This window comes from Malaclemys terrapin, chromosome 4 (genome assembly GCF_027887155.1).
Source record: "Malaclemys terrapin pileata isolate rMalTer1 chromosome 4, rMalTer1.hap1, whole genome shotgun sequence".
NCBI lineage: Eukaryota > Metazoa > Chordata > Testudines > Emydidae > Malaclemys > Malaclemys terrapin.
The window spans coordinates 6,335,312-6,355,642 of record NC_071508.1 but is presented as its reverse complement, the minus strand read 5'-3'; the positions used below and the strand labels follow the sequence as shown (position 1 = coordinate 6,355,642).

At 49.0% G+C, this 20,331-nt stretch overlaps 1 protein-coding gene across 2 annotated transcripts in view; it reads left to right on the top strand.

The window, feature by feature from the left end:
- Window positions 1–730: 730 nt before the first annotated feature.
- The window catches only part of NUP160 (nucleoporin 160), a 54,781-nt gene continuing 35,180 nt past the window's right edge, over window positions 731–20,331 (top strand). For both annotated transcript variants that reach the window (XM_054027923.1, XM_054027922.1), the window contains exons 1-14: window positions 731–854; window positions 1,258–1,366; window positions 2,062–2,272; window positions 3,868–4,090; window positions 4,767–4,845; window positions 9,948–10,062; window positions 11,422–11,580; window positions 12,489–12,566; window positions 12,837–12,934; window positions 13,858–13,942; window positions 15,184–15,252; window positions 17,343–17,426; window positions 18,701–18,871; window positions 19,759–19,858. In XM_054027923.1, the coding sequence (XP_053883898.1) occupies window positions 758–854; window positions 1,258–1,366; window positions 2,062–2,272; window positions 3,868–4,090; window positions 4,767–4,845; window positions 9,948–10,062; window positions 11,422–11,580; window positions 12,489–12,566; window positions 12,837–12,934; window positions 13,858–13,942; window positions 15,184–15,252; window positions 17,343–17,426; window positions 18,701–18,871; window positions 19,759–19,858 (1,678 nt within the window). In that variant the 5' untranslated portion in view covers window positions 731–757. The remainder of the gene's footprint in view (window positions 855–1,257; window positions 1,367–2,061; window positions 2,273–3,867; window positions 4,091–4,766; window positions 4,846–9,947; window positions 10,063–11,421; window positions 11,581–12,488; window positions 12,567–12,836; window positions 12,935–13,857; window positions 13,943–15,183; window positions 15,253–17,342; window positions 17,427–18,700; window positions 18,872–19,758; window positions 19,859–20,331) is intronic.

The window sequence follows — 20,331 nt, the reverse complement described above, 5'->3', positions numbered from 1 at the left end:
GCCTCCCGCCCAGGGCTTGGCTTCCAGGCCAGCGGCTGAGGAAGTCGGAGCCCCCCGCCCCTAGCATGCCCAGCTGCCTGAGAGCCTGCAGCCTGGCTGGGGAGGGGCAGCTGCGGCAGCCTGCTCCATGCCCAGCTCCTGGGGACAGGCGCTGACTCGGAGGGCTCGCTTGGCACTTGGCCTCAGAAGCTGGGCCCGGGCAGAGGGTAGCCCAGGCAGCGAGGCTGGAAGAGGCTCTGGCCCAGGCTGCACTTGACCCTTCGTGCCTGTGCAAGTCACCTCCCTCCCCATGCAAGGCAGCGGTAGTCAAGAGGGGACTGCAGGCCACAGCCAGCCCACCGCGTGCCTTTGGTGTGACTGTGACATCTTTGTATTTGCTCATCCTCGTCATCACTGGTACTGCGGCCTGACAACTGCTTCTCTGGCGCGTCGCCCTTGGTTAAACCTTGATCAAGAAATCTGGACCTGGATCCAAAAGAGGGACCCACCCGGCCCGGGTGCCAGGGCTGCCACGTGCCCGGACTGGCCCGGGGGACTGGCCCGCGGGCAGCGCTGGGCCGATGACTTTGGTGCAACCACGTGGGGGTCCCGGCGCGCGGCTCCAGCCCGGGGACGCCGCGCGCCATTGGCCGGACGCACCAGCTGGAGCGCGAGCGTTCTTGGGCCGCTTCCGCGCGCGGGGTCGTGGCCCCGCCCCCTTGCGCCTCGGTCCCGTCCCCGGCTTCCCGTGGGGCCGCGCGGCGCGCGGGAAGGGAAAATGGCGGCGGCGCTGGCCGAGCGGAGCTGCCTGGAGCTGAGCGGGGCCGAGCGCGGCCCGCGCCGCCGGGTCCGGGAGCTGGCGCTGAGCCCGCCAGGTACCGGGACCCCCGCCCCTCCCCCCGCCTGGCCCCGCCCCCCCGGGACTCCTCTCCCCGCCTGGCCTTCCCGGCCCCGCCCCGCCCCAGGGACCCCCCATCTCTGCCTGGCCCCGCCCCTGGGACACCCCCCCCGCCTGGCCCCGCCCCCGGGATACCCCCCCCTCTGCCTGGCCTCCCACATCCCGGGACACCCCCCGCCTAGCCCCGCCCCCAGGATACCCCCCCCCCGCCTGGTCTCCCTTCTCCCAGGATCTCCCCCCCCCCCCCCCGCCTGGCCCCCACAGTTCCCGCGACACCCCGCCCACCCGGGCTGCCCCTGCACCAGCCCACCCTGAGGGCTGCCCCGTCCCCCATCCCAGATCCCTGCCTTGCCCACACTCGTCCCTTCCCTTCCCCGCAGGTGCCAGCACAGGCCCCGGAGCCGGGCGCTACGCGGACAGCGCTGGCGGGTTCTGCTACCAGGAGAGCGCCCAGCTGGTGTCAGTCACCAGGAACCGCTTCATCCACTGGTAAGTGGTGGGGGAGAGCGCATGGGTATCGGGGACCCTGCCAGGCACACCCCATGTTGCCCCGTGGTGCGTATTGCCTGCCCCATGGTGAGTATTGCCGCTGGGCAGGTATCGCTCCCTGGGCTAGGGGGAGGCAGGTGTCTCGGGCTGCTCTTCCCCTGTGGGGTGGGGGGGAATAGCGATGCCAGTTCAGTGCAAGGTGTCCCCTTAAAGTCAATGGATCGGATTTGAAGACGTGCCCAAGTGCTTTGCTGAACGGGATGAACTGCTGCATGGCGATCCCGAGTAATAGTGGGAATAGTAGTTAGTGGGAACAAGCCCATGGCTCCCTGTAGCAGGATACTTTTGTCTGCCTGCTGCAGAGTCTATGGCCAGGTTGACACTAGGAAACTAGGTCAGTATAACTATGTCGCTCGGGGTGTGACAGATCCATACCCCTGAGTGGGTACCTGACACTACCCCTGATGTAGACAGCACTAGGTCCCATCAACCTAGCTACCGTCTCCCTGGGAGGTGAAGTACCTACCTGAATTGGAGAAGCCCTCCTGTTGGGTAGGTAGCATCTTCACTGAAGTGCTGCAGTGGTGCCACTCCAGTGTAGACCTGCCCTGTGAGTCTAAACCTGTGTTGTTGATCACTGCCGATCTGAGAGGCCTCACAATTGTCAACGTAAAAAGCTTTTTAACTCTTTTCAGGACCACTTCTGGAGACACTTTGGAGCTGGTGGAGGAGTCTCTGGATATAAACCTCCTGAATAATGCCATTCGGCTCAAAATCCAGAACTGTAGCCTCTTACCTGGAGGAGTGCATGTGTGTGAGACACAGAATCTCGTCGTCATCTTGATTGTGACCAATCAGACTGTGCACCGTCTGGTACTGCCACACCCTGCTCGCATGTACAGGAGTGTAAGTAGTCTGGGTGGAAATAACTGTACTTTGAGATTGTTTCAAGAAAATTATAATAAACTAGCTACAAACTACCTTTTAGAATCAAAGATTGGTGTTGGCATAAACATAGCTGTGGCATGGATCATTGGAACAAGCTTTGATGGAAAGTGATCTGAAACCTGTAGTTTCTCCACCTAGCATTTTTTGTATTTTTAAAAACTAGTTTAGAGCATTTTTTTAGTATACAACCCTGCTGAAATAGTGGTGCATATACTACACTGAATATTGCATGTATATATGAAATATATGTCTGTGCTAATTTGCTTTTTGAATACTAAGATGAGGATTTTCAGAGGATCCTAGGAAGTTAGGCACCCAAATCCATGGGAACTTGTACATTGGGGCCTAAGTTGTTTGAAATCTGTGACCATTACCATTTCAAGAGCTGTAGAGCAGGAGTGCAAGCTCAAGGTGTCTCGCTTTAAATCCCAAAGACTCCATGTACGTAGTCACTTATGCATCTGTGATTCCCAAATTTTTCTGGTTGAGACTCCTTTAGAGAGATGATACATATTCTTAGTTCCCAAACTAAATGATCCCAAATCATTGGCCAAGTGAAGTGAGGCCCTATGCTATACTCAGAGACAGAAATGCCCCAGATTCTAAGACCAGAAGGGACCATTATGGTCATCTTGTCTGACCTCCTGGATAACACAGGCCAGAGAACTTCCCCAAAATAATTCCTAGAGCAGAGCTTTTAGAAAAATATCCAATCTTGATTGAAAACTTGCCAGTGATGGAGAATCAACCATAAGCTTGATAAATTGTTCCAGTGGTTAATTACTCTCCCTGATAAAAATGTCTGCCTTATTTCAGTCTGAAATTTGATAATTTTTGAAAACCGCATATGATCAATTCCAAAAATGCTGGGGGTGTTCTAGACATCAAAGGGCAGAACCCTATTAATTTTGGTGAGAATGGAAAACTGGAAAAGCCCAATTTTCACTAAAATCCCCATTTGATCACTCATGATGCAGAGGTGAGACAGTTACTTCACAGAGGCCTGTGGGAGGGGAGCAGAGTCACTCTGGATACAGGGGCGTGAGGCAGTGACTTCAGAGTTAATTATGACATTTGGGTTAGGGTTAGTGAGTCTCTTGCCTCTCAACTTTGGCCATGGACAGGCTCTCCAGAGGCGGGGTGAGGGGCCCAGCTGGGTGTGTGGCTGGGCCTACATAAGCCATGAAGTGTGTGATCCTCCAATTATTTTGTGGGATGCAAAGCACTTGTTCAGGAATGTGGTAGTGTTATCAAGATCCTGGCATGTATCTGGGAGGGAGAGTAGGTCCACCAATGAATCATTTATCTAATCCACTTACACTTTGAGATCCACTCTTAAATGGTCAACCTTTGCCAGCTAAAAATGAGGGAAAGAGCCAAATTTAGGTGACCAGAGAACTTGCATCAAAAGATCTTTTCTCAGTAAGTAAAAGCCAGGAGTAGTGGAGATTATGCATTTGTCATTCCTCCGGCAGTTCCTTTCTTATATCTCTAGTCTAACAGTTCTGTGTGTTCTTGGGACCTGGACTCTTTTCTCTCTCTCTCTCTAACAGGAGCTGATAACAGAGGGCCAGATGCAGTCTGTATTTACAGATATTGGAAAAGTTAATTTTAGAGACCCTTCAAACTACCACATGATCCCCTCCATTCCTGGACTGGCCTCTAATTCCACTGCTTCAGCAGCTTGGCTTAGCAGTGATGGGGAGGCTCTCTTTGCTCTGCCGTCTGCTTCAGGAGGAATATTTGTCCTCAAGCTACCTCCTCATGATGTGCATGGTAAGAGTTGAGAGTAGAGTATGTAATCATAAGTATGTATTTATAAAGCTGGGAGTGTTTCTCACACCTTCACCGATTGTCCTGCCTATGCAAAACCAGCCAGTTCATGCTGGTATAAGAAGGTGACACGTAGTGAAGGATGGCCATGATTAGATTAATACTGGTCTGGATATAGTTTACTCCCGCTCATGGCTTTGTCAGTGCCTCTCAGTCCTGACCTGCAGCATCCCTTCCTATTTCAGTTTTGGGCTTCAGTTGAGCTTGACTTTGTCTTGGGGTACGTCTATACCCAGCCGCTAGTTCGGCGGCTGGCAATCGAACTTCTGGGTTCGACTTATCGCGTCTTGTCTGGACGCGATAAGTCGAACCCGGAAGTGCTCGCCGTCGACTGCGGTACTCCAGCTCGGCGAGAGGAGTACCGCGGAGTCGACGGGGGAGCCTGCCTGCCGCGTGTGGACCGAGGTAAGATCGAACTAAGGTACTTCGAACTTCAGCTACGTTATTCACGTAGCTGAAGTTGCGTACCTTAGTTCGATTTGGGGGGTTAGTGTAGACCAAGCCTTGGGTGCTTATTGTAATCCGACTCTCAAACTGCTTGATAATTCATGCCTGTTGAAGCAGCAAATGATATTCTGCACATTGCTCAGCAGTTTCATTTTCATTTTTTTTTTTCCAGGGATAGTTTCAGTTGTGGAGCTGAAGCAGAGCTCTGTGATGCAACGTTTGCTTACAGGTTGGATGCCAACTGCTATCAGGTTAGTGTTGTCATGTGACACACAGGACTGTCTCTTTTAACCCCCTGCATGGAAGCACATGGATTGTATTCAGATAAATTCAAAGGTAGACAAGCACACTGCAGGGGTAGTGCTCAGCATGTAAATAGCACTTTTAAAAAGAGGTTAGGGACTTGCTGTGGGCCACACAGTGAGTCACAGTGACAAAATTGGGATCAGGAATGAGGAGCTGGCTTAGTCCATTTTACTGTGCTGCCTCTGGATCTGCGTGGCTGAGATCTACATGACTATGTTGCGTTTAGTAACTGGCCCCTGGACTTTTACCCAGGGTTGGCAGCCAGTGCGATTAAGGATGACGCGTATGCTCTCTTCCCAGAAATCTAATGGTGATAGATGCATGGATCACCGTGGTCCATATTTGTGCATAATAGGTGACATCTCTTGGGTAGCTGAAGACAAGACAAGGTGTTCCTAGCCACTGCTACTCTATGGGCATCTGAAAATGGGGACAAGCCCATAAAACCTCAGATTATTTTGACACCCGTTGGGAAGCTCCCCATAATTTAGAGAGCCAATATGGATCTGACCACTTCAAAATGCTTCCTCCTGCCTGACTTTCATAAGAACATAAGACTGTCCATACTGGGTCAGACCAAAGGTCCATCTAGCCCAGTATCCTGTCTTCCAACAGTGGCCACTGGCAGATGCTTCAAAGGGCATGAACAGAACAGGGCAGTTATCAAGCGATCCATCCCCTGTTGTCAAGTCTCAGCTTCTGGCAGTCAGAGGCTTAGGGACATGCACTAGCTACTGATGGACCTATTCTCCATGAACTCCTGATTCTTTTTTGAACCAGTTATAGTTTTGGCCTTCACAACATCCCCTGGCAATGAGTTCCACGGGTTGACTGTGTGTTGTGTGAAGAAATACTTCCTTGTGTTTGTTTTAAACCTGCTGCCTATTAATTTCATTGGGTGACCCCTAGTTCTTGTGTTATTTGAAGGAGTAAATAACACTTACTTATTCACTTTCTCCATATCAGTCATTTTCTAGATCTTTATCACATTCCCCCCCAGTCATCTCTTTCCAGTCTTTTTAATCTCTCTTAGGACGGAAGCTGTTCCATACCCGTAATCATTTCCATTGCCTTTCTCTGAGATGGGACAACCAGAACTGCATGCAGTATTCAAGGTGTGGGCATACCATATAGTGGTATTATGATATTTAATGTCCTCTTATCTATCTTTTAACGGTTGCTAACATTCTGTTAGCTTTTTAGACTCCTGCTGCACAGAGCGGATATTTTCAAAGAACTACCCACAATGACTCTAAGAGCTTTCTTGGTGGTAAGAGTTAATTTAGAGCCCACTGTTAATGGTGTCTAGAAACTTTATCTCTGCATCCCATCCTGAGGTGACAGTCAATATGGGGATAGCTGAAATCCCCCATTATTATTTAGTTTTCTATTCTTCTAGCCTTTCTCATCTCCCTGAGTATTTCACAATCACCATCCTAGTCAGGTGGTCAGTAGTATATCCGTACTGCTACACTCTTATTATTCAAGCATGGAGTTTCTATCCATAGAGATTCTATGATACAGTTTGATTCATTTAATTTTTTTTTACTATATTTGACCTATGCTTTCGTTCAGTGCCTCTCCCCCCCACCAGCAGAACCTACTCTGTCATTCTTGTATATTTTGTACCCAGGTATTAATGTCTCCCATTGATTATCCTCTTATATCAATGTCCTCATTTAATACCAGGCACTCAAGTTCACCAGTCTTAGTATTTAGACTTCTAACATCTGTATACAAGCACTTATAAAATTTGTCACTTTTTAGTTGTTTGTCTTCATGTGATGTACTTGAATGGGACTCCTTTTTATTTGACTGTTTCTCTTTAGTTCCTACCTGTACGATATCTGCTTTTATCCTTTCCTCTTTTCTAGGATATAGAGAATCCCTGTTAATAGATCCTCCCCTAAGGGATGTGTCTGTCAGAACTGTGTGCTCCTCTGCACCCATCTGCTTTCTTGCACCCCTTAGTTTAAAAACTCCTCTATGACCTTTTAAATTTTACATGTTAGCAATCTGGTTCCATTTTGGTTTAACTGGAACCCATCCTTCCCGAATAGCCTCCTCCTTTCCCAAATGGTTCCCCAGTTCCTAATAAACTTAAACTCTCCTCCCTACACCATCATCTCATCCATGCATTGAGACTCTACAGTTCTGCCTGTCTAATTGGCCCTGCATGTGGAACTGGAAGCATTTCAGATAAAGCACCATGGAGGTACTGAACTTTTAATCTCTTACCTTCCAGCCTAAATTTCACCTCCAGGACCTCTCGCCTACCTTTCCTTATGTCACTGGTACCTACATGTAGCATGACCATCAGCTCCCCACAAGCACTGTACATACATCTATCTAAATGTCTAGAAAAATCCACAGCCTTTGCACCTGGCAGATAATTCACCATGAGGTTCTCCTGATCATCACAAACCTGGCTATCTATGGGTATGTCTTCGCTACCGGCCGGATCGGCGAGCAGTGATTGATCCAGCGAGGGTCGATTTATCGCGTGTAGTCTAGATGCGATAAATTGACCCCCGAGCACTCTCCTGTCAACTCCTGTACTCCAGCTCGGTGAGAGGTGCAGGCAGAGTTGACAGAGGAGTGGCAGCAGTCGACTTGCCGCGGTGAAGATGTTATTCACGTAGCTGAAGTTGCGTAACTTAGATTGATATCTCTCCCCCACCCCCAGTGTGTAGACCTGGCCTATATTTCTAATGATCAAATCCCCCATTACTATTATCTGTCTCTTCCTAATAACTGGGATCCCCTCCTCCGGAGCGGTATCTTCAGTGTGAGTGGGTACCATGACATCATCTGGAGGGAGGGTCCCAACTGTGGTATGGTTTCCCTCCGCTCTGGTTTGATGATCTCCTCCCTGAGACTTTCATCCTCTTCAACAGCACAGAAACTGTCAGACGGAGGGTGGTACTACCCTGCTGTGTTTTGCAAAGTCTCATCTATGTACCTCTGTGTCTCTCTTATCTCCAGTTCGGCCACTGTGGTCTCAAGAAACCATAATCTGTCTCTGAGGGCCATGAGTTCCTTACACTGATGCACACGTACGCCACCTGGCCGCAAGGCAGGTAATCATACATGCTGCATTCAGTGCAATAAACTGGATATTCCCCACTCTGCTGCTGGCTTCTGCCTACATTCTTTTGAACAAGAGGAGTGTCATAAGCTCTATGGGATCACAAGTGAGAGTTCTTGTGCTGGAAGAGAGATTGCATCTTCCAGTCCTTTGGGTTCTCTCACAAAGGCTCTAGTGTGGCCACACCTATTCCTGCCAGCTCCCGCAGTCCAGTCTGCAGCACCTCATGTTAAACAGTGTCAAAGGCATCCGTTAGATCTGAAAGGACTAACAAGAACTTGTTACCTGTCTATTGCCATCAGCGCGGTCTCTGTGCTATGAAGCCTAATTGAATGGATCCAGGGCCTGGTCTACAAGGGAAAGTTCTTTAGTGGTATAGCCTTATGCGTGAGCTGAAACGATACCGTTATACCAACATAATCCCCTATGAGGACAGTCTCCTTCTGACATAATGCCTCTTTTCAGTTTAGCTTGTTGCTTGAGGAAGGGATTTAAGCTGAACTAATAAGATGCTCTTCTGTCAGAATAAGAGTTTCCCCACATGGGGAGATTGTCGGTACAACTAGTAAAACTTTCCTATGTCAAGGATTCCTGAAACGTATGTGGTGTTAGCCTGCATGCATCCTTGTGATCTTCACCAAAGGAGGACAGCTAGAAACTGGGTGGTAATCGGCAAGTTCAGGTGACTTTTTGAGGAGAGAGGTGTTTAACTGTTCTTAGTAATTTGTTACTGTCCTCAGTTTGCACTCTCTCTCCCTGTGGTCTGACAGCATTACATGACATTTTGATTAAAAAGCTACAGTGATATAAAATTAACATGGCACAATTAAATGGATTAAAAGCTAGCTAGCTGATAGGGACTCATCAAACAGGTGTGTGTCTAATGGGGTCCTGCAGGGATCACTTCTTGGCTTTACCCTGTAACACTGGAAGAAAATATAAAATCATCACTGAAAGTTTTCAGGTGACACAAAAATTTGAAGAGGACAGGTCACTGATACAGAGCAAACTAGATCTCTTGGTAAACTGGGTACAAGCAAATAATACGTTTTTTAATATGGCTAAATGTAAATGTATACATCTAGGAACAAAGAATGTCGGCCACGCTTAGGATGGGAGACTCTTTTTCAGAGTCATTGCTTCCCAGGATAGATTTTTTTTTTTTTTTTTCTTGGAGGGATTGATAATCAGCTGAACATGAGCTCTCCGTGCAACTCTGTGGCCAAAAGGCCCAATGCGATCCTTGGATGCATAATTAGGGGAATCTTGCGTAGGGGTAGAGAGGTTATTTTACCTCTCTATTTGACGCTGGTGTGACTGCTGCTAGAATCCTGTGTCCAGCACTTCAAGAAGGATGTTGATAAATTGGAGAGGGGCAGAGAAGAGCCATGAGAATGATTAAGTGATTGGAAAACCTGCCTTATGGTGATAGACACAAGGAGCTCAATCTATTAGCTTACCAAAGAGGAGGTTAAGGGGGGAGTTGATCACAGTCTAAGTACCTACATAGGGAACAAATATTTAATAGTGGGTTATTCAATCTAGCAGAGAAAGGTATAACACCATCCAGTGACTGGAAGTTGAAGCTAGATAAATTCAGATTGGAAATAAGGTGTAAATTTTGAACAGTGAGAGTAATTAACCATTGGAACAATTTGCCAATGGTTGTGGTGGATTCTCCATCACTGACCTTTTTAAAATCAAGATTGGATGCATTTCTGAAAGCTCTGCTCCAGGCATTATTTCAGGGAAGTTCTCTGTCCTGTGTTATCCAAGAGGTCAGACTAGATGATCACAACAGTCCCTTCTGACCTTGAATCTGAGTAATTATTCACCTATTAAGCTGTAAGCCCCTTGTGACAGGGAGCTCACTGTCTGTCTTGTGTGCACAGAGATTCGCTCCCCTCAGTACTGTGAATACTTAATTAAATCATTCTGAATTACTACTTGTGTTTTCAGAGGTGACCAAGGCCCTTCAGACCTTCCTGTTAGCCTCTCCGTTCACTGCCTTGAACATGATGCCTTCCTATTCGCACTCTGCCAGGATCACAAACTCAGGATGTGGTCTTACAAAGTGAGTGTGTGTTCTGGGTTGTGATTTGCTTTGTAGATGGGGTTGATTCAGGGCTAGTCACACCACATGGATGATATCGAGGTGCTGTGAGACAGGATGGGCTGTTGATCCAGGAGCGATTCTGAGACTTGGCTAAACTGGTACTCCATGAACTGGCCATGAGTTCGTTGAGTAGCAGGATTTCAGGGAACACAAAGAAATGGTCACGTCTTGACTCCTATTAATATTTTACGTGGAAATTGTATGATTTCTAGATATAATGAAGTCTTCAAACGTAGGACAGGTAACAGTGCGGGCAACAAGTTAGCAAGCATACTGCACTGCCTTACCACGGTGTCTAGGAACTTGAGAGCTTGACTGAGTGCACCAGCTTGTGTAACACAACTCACTCTGAGCACCATATCCAAGTACCAGTTCCCTGAGCCCACATACGCTCAGCTAGTTTGGGTGGTTGAGTGGGGCTGGGGTTGTAGTTTTACTGCGCAGGCTTTCAGAGCACACGCTCAGTAAGAGGCAAGATCAGGAGAGCAAAGCAAATGAACCGTGTTTCAGATAGTTGTACAGGCCACGCGTAGTGCTTCAGCCTACCCGGAGAATGGATCGGTGCAGACTTGTGTTTGAATGCATGGCTCCCCAGAAGGCTGCGAGGGAGACAAGTCTAAAAGACTAGAAATCTCTTAATAGTGTTTGAGGAGCGTCAGAGATGTAACATAGCTGTTAAAGCAGGGTTCCCCACCTTGAGGAGATGCTAACCTAGTCTGGGGAAGGGGGAACCAGATTGAGAAGAGAAGCCATACGCGGGGTGGGGAAAGCTGCGTGACACTGGATCTGCTCTGATTCTCCACTGCAAATATGCTTCTGTCAGTTTAGTGGGTAGTTTCTTGAAACCCACTTTCCTTCCTAGCAGTCCCTAGCTACAGGAGATGCTCGTACATAGGGCTGCAGGCCAACAAGTAGCACAAGCTTTGTGTGTTTGCAATCGCAACAGGCAGTTCAGTTGCCAGAGCGTGTCTCTCCCTCCCAAAGCATCACACGGCTGCCCCCACAAGGGCAAGCTGTAGCCTTTGTGTAAGTGAAGGGGAAGAAGGCAGGAGAAGAAACTAGGGGAGCAGAAATGACAGAGACACACACACACACACACACACACAGGGGAAAGCAATGAAAAGGAAAACAGGTGGAGGAGTGGGGGTGGGAGAGAATAAAGGGGAAAAATGGACCTGGAGCTAGTCCAGGATAAGGTGAGTTATGAGAGAAAGTGGGGAACTGTTGCTGGACTTGCATATTAAAGGACGGGAGGTGGAAAAGCTCCACCCCTAACCTTCCTTCATGCTGCTCGCCTGCTGTCTTTGCTCTGGGCAGGACCAAATGTGTCTGATGGTAGCTGATCTACTGGAGTTCGTGCCTGTGAATAAGGACCTGAGGCTCGCTGCTGGAACGGGACACCGATTGCGGCTGGCCTATTCGCAGTCACTGGGGCTCTACCTTGGTGTTTATATGCATGCACCCAAGCGAGGACAGGTACAAAATGACCGGAACCTTCAAGAGATGCCATTATAGGCAAAGACCGTGAATTATTGGGATGCTCCCAGTTTTCTGAGCTTCAGTTCACGGTGAATGAGGCAGGGCTGCAGCATTTATTTTTAAATATCTTGCTAGAACAGAAATGAAGAGGACAGATATATACAGAATGCACCTGCAATCTGTCAACCGGTTTCCTTTTGTGAACACTCTAGAACTATAGTTACAGTCCTATTTTAAATTAAGGATGAATATATTTTAAATTATTTCTGTGTTCACTGTTTACCTAGCACACTCATTCACAGTTGTAATTGCAGGCAGAACGTGGCCCTTGGCGATATGGATTGGCAGGTCCCTTACCGCCTGCACCAAATGCCTTTAGTTGAATGTGTCACTTTAACTTTGGCAGCCCCTGGGTTGAGTGCTATATTTTGCATTAATATCCATTGTGCTGGCATGGAGGAGTTCCACTCCTGGACCTGGGCCCATTGTGCTAGGCGCTGTACAGACATGGAACAAACAGGTGGTCCCTATCTCAGAGAGTTTACACCTTCACTACATCATTTAGAACAAATAGTCATTGTGTGGAGTGGGATCTCTTAGCCAGTCCGAGTGCTTGGGGTTTCAGAGTGGAGCGGTACAGCTGTCAGTGTGTGTGCGCGGCATCTCTGGGCGAGGCAATTGCATTTTAGTATCGTATGCACTGCCTTGCACTACTTGGCACTTGTTCTTTCAATCATAAGATTCAAAACAAAGTACTTCAGTATCAGGTGCTTGGATAATGCCGTGATGGGCGTGGGATAAGAACCTGAGTAGAACAGTTTTACTGTGTCACTTTGATAGCATCTTTATCTTAATGAGGATGGCTCTTTTCCAGCCATTGACTTACCTTGTGCGTGTGTGTGCAGTTCTGTGTCTTCCAGCTGGTGAGCACTGAGAGTAACCGCTATAGTCTTGACCACATATCCTCCCTATTCACCTCTCAGGTGAGTGCCAATGTTACACTCCTTGGGGAGGTGGGGTACAAAACTAGTAGTGGGCAGAGTCTCGCTGGAAGAAGAGTAGAGATCCATAAAACAGATACAAGTTTGGGGACTTTTAGAAGGAATAAACAGGATCTGGGTTTGCTCCTGTGAATGTGACAGAATAACATTACATGTTTCTCTGGTTTATGCACTTGTACCCCCTGAGAGCTTTAAACGTCACTTGCATTTTCGGTGTGTTAATCAAGTCTCCATGCTATCTTTTTCTCCTAGGAGACGCTTGTTGATTTTGCCTTAACACCAGCTGAGATCTGGGCACTATGGCATGATGATGAGAATCAGACTATTGTGAAATACATCAACTTTGAGCAGTGAGTTTCCCTCCCGTTTTACTGGTTAACCTTGTGGGGTAGTAATTGCAACGGTCACTATTACTGTTTGCTAAAATCATTCCTACATTTCCTTCCCTCCACTTGCTTCCTTTCCGATCCGCTTGTGCTCAGTTTTTCAGAAATAGTTCATTGTCTGTTAGCTAATTTCCTTAATATCCCAGGGCGCGTGGCGTCTGTCCACTCCTTTCTCCTTGTAACATAGGTTATTTAGGTTTTTAACCCTGCTTTATTATAGCTGTGATAGAAAGAAAGCAGGGTTAAGAACTCAGAGGTCTGGCATGATTAGAAGATCACAGGGAACATCTGTGCCATTCCCAGCTTCCCCCTCATACTTTTTTGCCAACTTTTACATATTCATCTGGGGCAAGTAGGAGGAGTTTGGAGGATCAGCGGGTAAAGATATTAGTTTATTCATTGGCCTTATGAAGGTGGGCAAGTAGACACTATATCTGGGCCCGTGGATGGACTGAAATACCTGGGTAAAATGAGTTACAAGTGTCCTGCTTCCCTTTAGGCACATGAATCTGCCATTAATTCTAACTGGGCAGAGTTTCAGAATCAGCCCATCTCTACATACTTGTCAGTAAAACAAAGGGAGGGCAAAGCATGATATCATGATGATGGGCTTGGGATAAGAATCTAGATAGCTGGCTAGATATATCCATGGGTTAACTGGACAGCAGAGTAAACAGAAATAAGGATGTAGCACTTGTACATAAGTCATTGGTCCTCTTGGTTAAGATTATCCTACCCTATGCCCCATCTGGACCAGCACTGAATTAATATCTGTGGTTACTGGTGAAAGTACTACAGTTGAACTCACTTCAGACTAGGAATACCAGAGAGTTTAGTGTTCACTGCGACTGAGCCTACATGACTGATGGAAATTCTTTTTTCCTCAGAAATATTGCAGGCCAGTGGAACCAAGTTTTTGTGCAGCCTCTGCCGGAAGAAGAAGTGAATATTAGAGATGACCAAGACCCTAGGGTGAGTGGACAATACAATACCAACCAGAAGTAACTTGGGCTGTGTCCCTAGCTTCCGTTCTATTTCTCTCCCCTGCAGCATAAGATAAAAAGACAGTTGGGACAGACCAGTGTATGCAATATAACTTTATTTTGTATGTTGTCCATTATACAAACGGTAGCTTTAAAGCTTCCCAGAACTAAATGAGATAACAGACACACAGTATACATTACAGTGGTGTAAAACATCTAAGCTGGCCATAAGGCCAGTAACTGAGGAGGAACAGAAATTGTTATAAGCAAGGGAGAAAGCCTTTCAAGATGAGATTTGTAAACAGCTTGACATCAGCGAGCAGAATGATACAGGATAGCTGCTTCTGATGGCAGGCGCTGTGAAGAAGGCAGATTGAGAGGCTAGAGCAGACATGGATTTCCAGCTTGAGCAGAAATGAGGCTCCGATGGAGTGGTCTAAGGATGGGAGCAGAAGCATTAAGCTACTTAGAGGATGTGTCGAGGCGTGAGGAGTGGCAGAGGAGGTGGAAAAGAGGGCTGAGATATAGGCAAGGGCAGAGTTGCATAAAACTCTGAAGAGGGGACAGTGAGTTGGGATTTGATACAGCAAGGGATTTTACTGTGAATTAGGGCAGTTGGAGATTCAAAGGAAGGACGTGAGTTCCTCAGGCCTGGAAAGGTGATCTAGGAGGAGAGGCATTAATGGGACCGAAGGGAACACAGGAATTGCCAGTGCCATGGGAAGGGGAGTAGGAATTAGACATTGGCAGCCTGAAGGTGCTCCTTGCTCCTCATTGCACACGATACAGGTGGGATGGAAAGAGGCGGTGTTGAATTCTAGGGGATGCTATGAAACCAAACCCTCAGTTTTACCAACACTAAGGAGCTGTGCTGCCTTCTGCCCCCACGAACAGGAAAGACAGCCTCTTCTTTGCGGTCTCCTTTCAGGCTGTTAGCTGCGGAGTTCATCCCTGCCGTGTGTGTGTGTGTCTGGCTGCTTTGCATTCCGGGGGTGACTTACCTCATTCTGTGAGAGACTAGAGCACCTAGGCTGGGTTTCAGATGGTCAGAATCCTTTTGCAGAATAAACCATTGAAAGGCCAGTAATACTGTAATGTACAGTGCCACCTGTTAGGCTTCTGCAGAAGAGATGCGGAACTCCAGGAACATGGAATGATGAACTGTAATTAGAAACCTGCACCATTTTGCATAAATGCGCTTCTCTGAATTACCATTTTGTTCTTTCACAGGAAACTTATTTGGAGTCTCTCTTCATGCCTGGTCGGTTCACAAATGCTGCTCTACTCAAAGCTCTACAGGTTAGCAAGCAATCAGTTTGTGCTCCCTCAGTTCCAGCCACTTTGTGCCACTTCTCGCTGCACGAAGTGGACATGGGGTCACTCAAGGAGGAGAACTCTCAGCTGGCCTGCATGCCATCCGTTGGCATAAGGCCCCACAGAGACCAGTCACCATAAATTAGAGCAGCCCTTAAACAGGTCTAACTTTTGCTGATGGGCTGGGAAGGGAGGCATAACTTGTTCCCTGACAGCCGCACTTCACCTGAACTGACCAGATCTCAGTACAGGAGAACATCTGGGCCTGCAAAAGCTGCATCTCTGTGTGTATACAGTGTTATAGGTGTGCTTGATGCGCTACAGAAAAATGAAAGCTCCCTGCCCTGAGGCGCTTAATTCTCCGTGCACATAACACCGCAAGGTACAGGCAGTGGCAGGAGGAAGACGGCTATAATAGTGAAAGGTCCCAAGGATGCTGAGCCTGGAAGAGCATCGAGAGCAGTTTTTATGGGCTGGAAAGGGTGGAGGCTGGGCATGGTGACTGAAGAAAGTCTGAGATGAGGCTGTATGCAGCCTGCCCAGCGCGTTTCAAGGAGAGGGCAAGGAGGGTCCAGGCTAGGGTCCTGTGGATGGGGGCATACAAGAATATGTAGGTATGTGGAGAGAGAAGAACCCGAGGAGAAGGCAAGGGTGAGAGCGAGGGTGGCGGTCAGTAGGGCCAGGGGATGATGGAGAAGTGGGAAAGAGAGCGGGCAGGAGGCTTCAAGGGCAGGGTCTGGGGTGCAGCAGAGGATGATGAGAGGGGAGAATGGGGGAGTGGAAGGTCATGCCTGACCTAGTCTTCACTGCCAAGAAGCTGGTGTGGAAAGGGAAGGAGTGTGGGGAGGGTTTAGGAAGCAGCCAGAGGTGTGAAATAGTATTGACCGTTCGCTGGCCTCGGTCAGGGAGGGCTGGGTGTGTGGACGAGGTAGCAGAGGTGACTGATGACATCAGACCCGTAGCAGAAGATAGCCAGGTGGGCTGGGGGTTTCCTGCTGAACTTTCTGTGGCTCAGGACCAGCGGTGGGAGAAACGAATGCTAGGTGTGAGCCGAGCTGGGATTGCTGGAGTGGGCGTTGTGTGGTGCGGGGGCGGGGAACGTTCTCCCCAGAGCTGAGGAGGAGGGGAGGGGTTTGGGCAGCAGCGGGCGCTGGTGAGCTCGTGGATTGGAGGGTGCAGAAGGAGGAAGGGCCAGGGGTTGAAGGGAGTGCAGCGTTGCTGCTGCTCCGTAATTCTCTGATGGAGATGCTGGTGGGCAGCGCTGGACGCTGAGTCTCTGTCTTATGCTGGTATGACTGCATTTAAGTCACTGGTGCGACAGTGGAGAATCCGGTCCCTGGTGTGCACCTTATCGCCTCCGAGAACGCCACCCTGGTTCTCCCTTCGGGCAGGACCTGGTGAGCTGCCCACTGGGCTGGCTCTTGACTCAGTGTAGCTTCTGTGATGGAGCTCACGGGCTGAGCTCAGCAAAGCCCTATGCTCGCTTCCCTGGGGATGCGCTGCCTGTAACGAAAACGGCATCTGATCAGTTCCAGGTCTGGGAACGTTCCAGGTGTCAGTGGGTTTGGTGAACGTTGGAAAAGCCTGATTCCACTAACCTCATTGTGTCAGTCTGTAGGCTGTGGATCTGGGGGAAGCAGTGACTGCAGGGAAAGAGGGTCTCTGTGGATCTGAGGGAGGCCGTGACCTTGGGGTTAGGGGACCAGAAAACCTGCAGTGCTTGCAGCACCCAACGGGCATTGTATGGGCCTGATTTTAATGCACGTCAGGCTGCTGGAAGCCCCTTTCCTCCAATCTGGCCAGCCCCTCTAGTGGGCCTCTGGACCCCCACTACAGCCAGTCCCTCCCTCGTATTGGGGGCAAAAGGCCGGGCTGTACGCTCATGCCGACATCTGTAAACAGCGAAGTGCGTTTACTTCGCTCTGGGGTATCTTGGCTGCCTGTGCCTAGCTACAGTTCTCTGCAGTGAGTGATGTTACTCATCTGTTCGACATCTTCACGTCGTGCTGTCACTTAGACAGGCTCGTGGCAAGTCTAGTGCTTCAAAACGGAAGTTTCCTGTAATGTTTTTGTAGATCTTTTCCCGAGGCGGAGAGAGAATCATGGATCTGACCTGGGATGAGCTGAAAAAAGAGGTGACCTTAGCGGTGGAAAACGAGGTGAGGTTTCCATTGAGTGTTTTATGATGACAATCGTCACTGTGGTATTTTAGCACCTCAGGTAGAGTTAAAAACTAAATCCACAGATGACCCATGGCCTAACTTTCCTCCCTGCTTCCCCCAAAGCAGTTGCATGATTTAAAAAAATTCCTTCTCACTACTTCCCCATCTCTTAACTATTCCTCTTTCTCCAGGGGTTCACCGTTCTCCCCCCTCTCCCTCCACTGCTCCTGTACTGTTCTTTGTTCTTTTAGATGTACGTGTGCCAAAGTGAGCCGCACTTCCTTTTTCCTTTAGAGTCTGTTTACATTGTAAGTCAGAGAGCACTTTGCATAGTGACAATGGTGCCAGGTTTTGCTTTATTGCAATGCCTGTCTTGTGCACATCTCTCGCACGCTCGTTTTCTCCATGCTGCAGCAGTGAGAGCCTGGTGGGTGGGTGGCTGGATGCAGTAGGAGTGGGCATGGGTCTTCACCCACCATGGCTCCTCTGTGCGCCTCAGGGAGGCGTGTAGACATTGGGAGGCCTCACTTCAGTGCTGCTGCTGAAGGAGAGACCAGCAGGCAGGTGGTGGGAAGTGCGGGGCAGGCAAGTCCATTCACTGCTCTTCTGCGGCCTGTTTTCTTTCCCTTGGTGAAAGATCCTTAAGCATTATCAGGGAAACAACAAAACCCTTATAAAACTGCTCTGCTTTTTATAGAAAGTGCATCTGGTTGGAAAGGTGCTTATTGGAAACTTTAAAAGTAGTCTAGTTAAAGGAAAAATCAAGTAGACGCTGTCCTTTTAACTCTGAGTTTCCCTGGTCTCGGTCTAATGGTGGTCTATTAACCCATCACGTACTTGTAAGGATTTTTATCCTTAAGTAACTGATGTATACTCTGAGTGTTAACATCACCTTATAGCTTTGTATCTAGGATTATAGAAGTGGCTCTCATGGACTCTTGTCTGGCTCTCACTCCAAAATACTCAGTAGTAGAGGGTGCAACAATTTGTATATGGTGTTTTCAAAATATGTAGCCATGCAATTAGCTGCATGTAATGCTATAACTGGCAGTTCCTGAGGTTTGAGTGCCTAGCTGTGCAATGCTAACCTTCCTGTGACACAGGTTCTTTGTTGGATTATATTGACTTTTTAAAATGTCAGTGTACCAGCCACACACACACAAATTAAACCCTCCTTCAGTGGGAGGCAGAGCTGTAAAATACCATTGTAGTGCCCAATTGCCATCTTTGGGGAGTCAAACCTGACCTGATATTCTGCTGTGTCCCCCCAGCTCCAGGGCAGTGTGACAGAATACGAATTCTCCCAGGAAGAGTTTCGACAGTTACAGGTTGAGTTCTGGTCCAAGTTCTATGCCTGCTGCCTTCAGTACCAAGAAGCACTTTCACGCCCTCTTGCTCTCCACCTGAATCCATATACTAACATGGTGTGCCTGCTAAAAAAGGTGAGGCACAAAGCAGGAGCTGCTTTATGCTGTAGACACTTTGCACTGGTCTAGTCCAGGGGAGGGCAAACTACGGCCCACAGGCCGGATCCAGCCCACGGGATTGCCAGCCCTGTGGCGCAGCTCCTGGAAGCAGCCAGCACCATGTCCCTGGCCCCTCCCCTCCCGTGGAAGGGGAGCGCAGAGGGCTTTGTGCACTGCCCTCGCCTGCAGGCACTGCCCCCTGCAGCTCCCATTGGCCAGGAACAGGGAATCGTGGCCAATTGGAACTTTGAGGGTGGTACCCACAGGCAGGGCAGCAGAGCTGCCCCTCTTCCCCCACCTCCCCAGCCACTGCCAGACATGCTGGCCACTTCTGGGAGCGGCGCGGGGCCAGGGCAGGCAAGCCCCGCTGTGTGCTGCTGCCACTCCAAGTAAGCGGCGCTGGGTTGGACCCCAACCCCCTGCCTTGAGCCCTCTGCCTGCACCCCAACCCCGTGCCGCACCCCACACTCCCTCCTGCACCCAACCCCCTGCTCTGAGCCCCCTGCTGCATCTTGCACCCCACCCCTTGCCCTGAGCCCCCTGCACCCCACACCCCTCCTCCACCCCAACCTCCTGCCCTGAGCCAGGCCCTCCTGCACCCCGCACCTATCCCGCACTCCAACCCCTTGCCCTGAATCCATCACTGCACACCGCGTCCCCTCCCGCACCCTAACCCCTTGCCCCAGCCTTACATTCATGGCCCTACATACAGTTTCCCCACCCAGATGTGGCCCTCGGGCCAAAAAGTTTGCCCACCCCTGGTCTGGTCTGAATGTACTGAGTTACCATTGGAGTTCTTTAAGTGATTCCAGGGCATTTTCCTAACTGAGACTTAAAAGATGGGTTATCTTTCACTTTCCCAGGGATTCCTGTCTTTCCTTGTGCCCTGTTCCCTGGTGGATCATCTGTATCTCTTGCCTGATGAGCATCTGTTGACTGAGGATGACAGCACCATCTTTGATGGTAAAGGGGAGGGAAGTTGGGGAAGCCGTTCCACTGTAGAGGAAATTACAGCCTACGTGTCACAAGCTCTGAGTTAAGGACATAGACGTTTCCATGCTAATCCTTTTTTTACATGCTCAGAACTTTCTGAAGTTGTCTGGGTTGAAATTTCCCCTGCTTAGCCTGAACCTAGTGGTAGATTTCCCTTTTGGAAAGCCTGGAGACTTGTGTGTGCGTTAAGGATAAAATGTTGTTGCGACTTAGTTGAAGAAAATCAAAGAGTGTAATTCTAACCTTCAGTCAGTGCATAATGTAGCCCCCAGCAATGGGTGCGTGCTTTGCTATCTCTGGGGATGCGGCCGCTTTGAATGAACACCTCTTACTGGTTTCCAATGCCTGAATGTTAGATTCACATCCCAGGTGTGGTCAGGGTTCAGATGTCATCTGGGTCCCTCTCCGTAGCCTGACCTGTTTGGGTTGTGTCTTCTAGGATT